At 39.2% G+C, this 5,978-nt stretch overlaps 1 protein-coding gene across 1 annotated transcript in view; it reads right to left on the bottom strand.

Annotated features, from left to right (window-relative positions):
• The window catches only part of wscd1a (WSC domain containing 1a), a 32,140-nt gene that overhangs the window by 15,581 nt on the left and 10,581 nt on the right, over window positions 1-5,978 (bottom strand). The window contains exons 2-3 of the mRNA XM_016573677.1: window positions 3,542-4,249; window positions 3,254-3,368 (exon numbers count right to left, since the gene is read on the bottom strand). Coding sequence (XP_016429163.1) covers window positions 3,254-3,368; window positions 3,542-3,959 — 533 coding nt within the window. The 5' untranslated portion in view covers window positions 3,960-4,249. The remainder of the gene's footprint in view (window positions 1-3,253; window positions 3,369-3,541; window positions 4,250-5,978) is intronic.

Genomic DNA, 5,978 nt, shown 5'->3' with positions numbered 1-5,978 from the left:
TTACGGGAAAGCTCAACTAAATAACAGCGCTAATAAGTGGGGGGCGTGGTGGCTTTGACGATCGGCGCTCCAGTCAATCTACTCCACAGCCAATCACGGGCCCCCTCCTTGCTCGGGCCCCGGGGCTTCAGCCTCGCCTAGCCCAATGGTTAAAACGGCCCTGCCTGCACGGGTCTCAAATATAGGCCCTAACCCGTCTTTTTTCCCCTTTTCCCAAAAAAAAAGCTTATACAACTATTAAAATAGTTCAGTTTTGTATGTAATGGAAAAGTGATTGATCTCATGAAAGTGCGTATAGCACGATTTTCTGCTTCTATTTGGCGTAATATTTCTATGCAGAAATTGACTTTGGCATGCAAAAGACTGATAAATTCATAATTAACGGCATGGGTTCAGTCGACAGCTGCTGAAATGTTTGCGGGGCTAATCTCAGATCAGTCTGAGCGCTCATGGTACACAGTGCGTACAGCCGTACACCTGCAGGCGCCACTGACTCGGACGGTTGTCGTGGTAATAAACACCGTAAACAGCAACCGTTCGCGTGTCAGCGCTTAATGCGCATATCCTATATGAAAAGCATTTTAGGGGGCCCTTGGCTTTTGGGGGCCCAAGGCGGTCGCCTACCTTTGCCTAATGGATAAGTCCGCCCCTGGGTGTGAGCTCAAGGGGTTAACAGCTGGTGATTGGCATCTGTCAAAAACATCTGTCTCACTTTTCCCATACCATGCGGTGCTAGCCTAAGCCACTTTGTAGTGGCAGCCCTTCTCAGGGTGCCATTGCAGACCACCTGGCCAGCTATCTCACAGTAACGAGCCTGTCCAGGAAGCTCCTGCATACATCTCCATCTCATCTTTATCAAGAAATGGAGACCTGAATAAATGAAGTCTATGACACTGACAGCAAGTTGGCTAACGGTTAACCATGACGATCTTTGTCTATCTCTCAAAGCTTTTGTCCTCTGGCCTTCTTGACTTTTTTCTGAGATTTCAAAAAGGCGCAGCACGATTCCATTCAAGCATGTTGGTGTTGGGCTCAATAGGTGAGGCACAAATCTGCAAATTGTTTCCCTGATCCTCTGCTTAAAACGTGGCATTGGCACTGCCATGGCAACCCAGCCAGGGACATTCCCACTGTTAATCTGCACTCTGAATTAATCGCTCCGTCTGAGCAGACATGTGCCTGCAGACATAGAACAGGAGAAGATTTTCTCACGGTCACCTATCTGTAGATGATAACACTGGGCTGGGATGTCAGATCCTTTTCAGTCTGAGCAGTCGTAGAGTATTAAAAAAATTTATTCTTAGATATAAATATGTTCCATAAATATGGTGTCATGTTACTTATTTTTAAGGTATTAGAGACTGATCCCATGTTTTTGATGTGATAACTTTTAGATATTTTTTTATAAACTATACTGCATTCAAAAGTAATATTTTTTTATATTAAGCAGCATAACAATTTTCAACATTGATAGTAATGATAAATGTTTCTAGAGCAGCAAATCAGCATATTAGAATGATTTCTGAAGGATCATGTGACACTGAAGACTGAAGTAATGGCTGCTGAAAATTCAGCTTTGCCATCACAGGAATAAATTACATTTTAAAATATAAATTTGATATATTTTAAAAAATATATATTAAAATAGAAAACAGATGTTTAAAATTGTAATACAATTTCACAATATTACTGGTTTTATTGTATTTTTAATCAAATAAATGCAGCCTTGGTAAGCATAAGAGATTTCTTTAAAAAACATTTTAAAAATCTCACTGAACCCGAAGTTTTAAACAGTAGTGTGTATATCTAATTTAAAATTAGTCTAGCATGAAAAGTAGCTTGTTAAATGCTGTTTTTGGTCTTTGCAACTCTGTTGTCCATTCTGAATTATTTTCTTTTTCCTTTCCTTGAAAATTATTTTCAATGTTTACTTAATTATAAAATCGCATCATTTATTTTGAATAAGTATGTAATTTATCGAATTGTAACAGAATTGCTAAAGCCTCTCAGAAAATTAATATAAAAAAATAATATATATATAGTTGAGTCATGAAACTCTAGATGGCGCAGGCTGATGGGGTGTTAACGTAACTGATGATATTCAGAGAGTTAACCCTCTTAGCACCAAAGTCGCAAAAATGCGACAAGACGTCATACTTAATCAAATAGACTGTAGTTCCTAATATGGTGTAATATCTCATTTGTATTCCCTACCACTAGATTCTCTGAAACCCTTCACCTTCCCCAGCTCCACCTGTATAGATCTGCTACGGGGTTATTTTATATGCTATTTGTGCAGCTGCAGTATGTCTTAAATACTCACGGCACCGTATCGCCATATTCATTGGCAGTAGCAAGTTCCTGTACTTGCTTGCAGCAGCAGCAATAATCTACAACTACAGCAATAACCAACAACAGCAGCAATTCAGCAGCAGCGTAGCAGATCTGTTCCACCACGACCAAATACATTAACATTGTCATATCCATCACCATGCTAAAATGTTTCGAGAGTTGTCATGATTGAAATACATTTTTTTATAAAAATTAAATATTAAATTATACTAATTCTGAGGCTGATGAACAATATTTTTTAAAAACATTTCTGGCACCTGCTTGCACTGAAATAATAACTAAAAAAGTAATTTTTCAAGTTTGTTTGTTTGATCATTGTACAATTTATACAGACCATCTATCTAGCTGTAATGCAAGAACATAATATTGCCTTAAAGTTGTCAACACTGTTTATTACATGATTTTCTTTATCATAGGAAGTGACTAAGTCATCTCTAGTGCATGTTAGGTTTCATGTTTTCTAATGGACTATTTAAATTCCCCCTGAACATTGCAAATGTCACCCAAGTAATTAAATAAACTCTGAAACATTGGGGGTAATTACAGGAGGTCAGTCTGCCTCACACTTGTTCTCTGGTGGTCAATTATCTGTCGGCCTAAGAACTTGAGAAAGTGTATACTGCATCATGGCAGATAGATGTTTCTCCTCCAGCATTAGCGGAGTCCAGGTCCAGAGCTGCGCTTCATTAATTGGGCCTGATCCAATTCCCAGCATGAGCTCTGCCAGCTGGCACAGGGATGCACACCGCATGTTTTTTCCCTAAACACTGTTTCATTATTTCTTGATTTAAGATGAGCACAGAGGAGCCTCCAGGCAACAGATGTCCATCTGCTTTTCGGAGGTTCCGCAATTAAAACAAAAGCTGTGTGTATTTGAGTATACTGTGTATTAATCGCATACCTTTCCGTGCAGGTGTCCTGACACAAGGTGCTGGTCATTTTCCGGAAGTCATAAAACACCATCCCTTTGAGCGTCCGGTCTTTGGCGTCATCCAGAAAGCAGCCGATGTACGTGCCTGAGCAGAGAATAACAATCGCATCAGAAATTCAGAACGTGACCTTTTTCTGCAGATGGGAAGATTCCGCAGCACAGCTTGGAATACAGATAATTGAGAAAATAAACCAATTATCATAAACAACCAATTTGTCATTCTGAAAAGCACACAGCTCATTTAGCACAGAGTTTCACCTTTGTGTCTGATTTTTCTTTTCGGAAGAACTTTCTCCACTCTGGATGCTTCCTGTTCGGACATGAGGCTGTGGAACCAGCGGCGTCTCAGATATCGGATCTCCTGGTTTCGTGAGATCAGCCATTGTGGTCCAGCGTTGTCTTCGGCTAAAACGCTTTGGAATCCCACCCCCTTTCTGGTGACCCGAGCGCCTATTATTCCATAACTTGTCCGGAGGGCAGGTGCCTCCAGGGCCCTGGGAGGAGATGGCAAAGACGGCAATGGAAAGTAACTGCTCGTCCCACGCTGTGACACCACCAATCCATGTCTCTGCAGAAGAAGGACACTTCCAGCCATGATATATGCGACACCGAGGAACAAGAAGAGCAGCTGAGTCCGTCGCAAGAAGCGCTGAAGCCTGTAGAAGGGCTTTGCCATGTTGCCCTCCTTCCAGGTTAGTGGAAAAAAACCCTGAGTCTACGATTTAATGCTGCCATTGTTCCAACAAAAAAGGCAGAGACCAATTCCAGGTGCTTCATTCTCTAGCAAGCTCTACCAGTGATACCTTATTCACATTCTGTTTAAAAACTCTTTGAGTGCAAAAATCCTCCAGCAAAATGTCCCACCGTTTACCTGTAAGAGGACTAAGTGAAAAGTTGACTGTGGCGTTACATCCCCTTGATGACAGAAGTACTTGTAGCTCTTACGGCTCAAAGACTTCGGGGAACCTGGTGGGAAAATAGAAAGCAGTTAGACGCAAGTCGCAGCACATCTTTCACTTTTTTATTCTCAGGGATAGACCAGAGTGCTAGAGACAAGAAAGAAATATAGAGAGAGTGTGTGGCAGTTATTCTGGTAGTATGTCTCCATTAAGAGGAGAGAGCTGGAAAAGCATTACCCTGTTTGTGCTCCTGTCTGTCTTTATGAGTACACAGCAGATGTGAAAAGTCTAAGAGGGTACACTACAGTCTCCTAATCGAGGTGCAAGCTATGGGTGGGCTTGGGGTAGGGGTCTGATGGCCCCAAAGGAAACTAAACCAATAGAGAAGTCTGTGTGTGTGTAAATAACAAAGTGAAGTCTGTCGTTTCAGAGGAGCAGCATTTTGGCTACAAAAGCTATTTTCTTTGCTCTTTTTATTGGAATACAATATTGTGCATTACTGTTCAAAAGTTTGGGGTCAGTATTTTTTTTAATTGATCAAAAGTGACAGTTATAGTGATTATAATGTAAAATACATTTATAATGTTACAAAAAATTATATTTCAAATAAATGCTGTTCTTTTTAAATTTCTAATAATCAAAGAATCCTGAAAAACAAATGTATCACATTTTCCACAAAAATTATTAAGCAGAACAACTATTTTCAACTTTGATAATAATAAGAAATGTTTCATGAGCAGCAAATCAGCATATTAGAATTATTTCTGAAGGATCATGTGACACTGAAGACTGGCGTAATGATGCTGAAAATTCTGATCTGCCATCACAGAAATTAATGTCATTTTAAAAAATATTCAAATATCAAAGTTTATATATATTTTTTTATTAAATACTGTTTATTTTCTTTCTTTCTTTTTTTTTTTATCAAATAAATGCAGCCTTGATGAGCATAAAATACATCTTTCAAAAACATTAAAACAATTTACTGATCCAAAAATGAGGTCCCACTTTGACTTTACTGACCCAAATCTTTACTGACCCAAAAATATACAACATTTTCAAAGCTCAACAGATGAAAATTACTGACAGAAGCTCTTTAAAAAGTCAACAAAGAATAATTTGTATACTGTTCCTTGTACAGTACATGTTCTAGTTCAGCTTTAAATCTGTTTGCCTGGCAAGAGTGATAAATCACTCTTTAAATTTCATTTCATTTCAATATTCTCAAATGCATGTTCATGTTTCTTTTTCTTTCTTTCGTTCTTTCTTTCTTTCTTTTTTAAATCATGTAACATGCTCATTAGCTGGCTGACTGACTGACTGAAATGAAATGAAATCTGGTTTAGTACTGCTAATCTGAGCCAAGTAGTTTCTATAACTTGCAGCACTTTTTCCTTCAATTCACTTTAGACATTCTTGAAATGTTCAGCCCAATATTTCAGCTCCACTGAGAATCCTTTTGTGTGGCAAAAACTTGAAAAACAAACCCTGTAACAAGCCTAACTGAACTCAGTGGTAGGCTGTCCCTCGCTTCCATTCATTCTTGCCAATCAAGCAAGTCTAGCTCTACAGAGCCCACTGTGTGCCCCATATTCGCCCAGTCTATTTCATCTGGAATATGTCTGGGTCCACAGAAGATGAAAACACAGGCTGAGCCACACACTGATTACGCATTAAATGCATAATCACCACACCACACGTGAATATGAATGTGGATTTGTTTTAAAGGGGTCATGAATTGAGAAATCAACTTTTACTTGAGCTTTTGATATATGTGACCCTGGACCACAAAACTA

Source organism: Sinocyclocheilus rhinocerous, unplaced genomic scaffold, assembly GCF_001515625.1.
Source record: "Sinocyclocheilus rhinocerous isolate Xijiao unplaced genomic scaffold, SAMN03320098_v1.1 scaffold1152, whole genome shotgun sequence".
NCBI classification, from domain to species: Eukaryota; Metazoa; Chordata; class Actinopteri; order Cypriniformes; family Cyprinidae; genus Sinocyclocheilus; species Sinocyclocheilus rhinocerous.
This window is presented reverse-complemented; position numbering and strand designations above follow the sequence as displayed.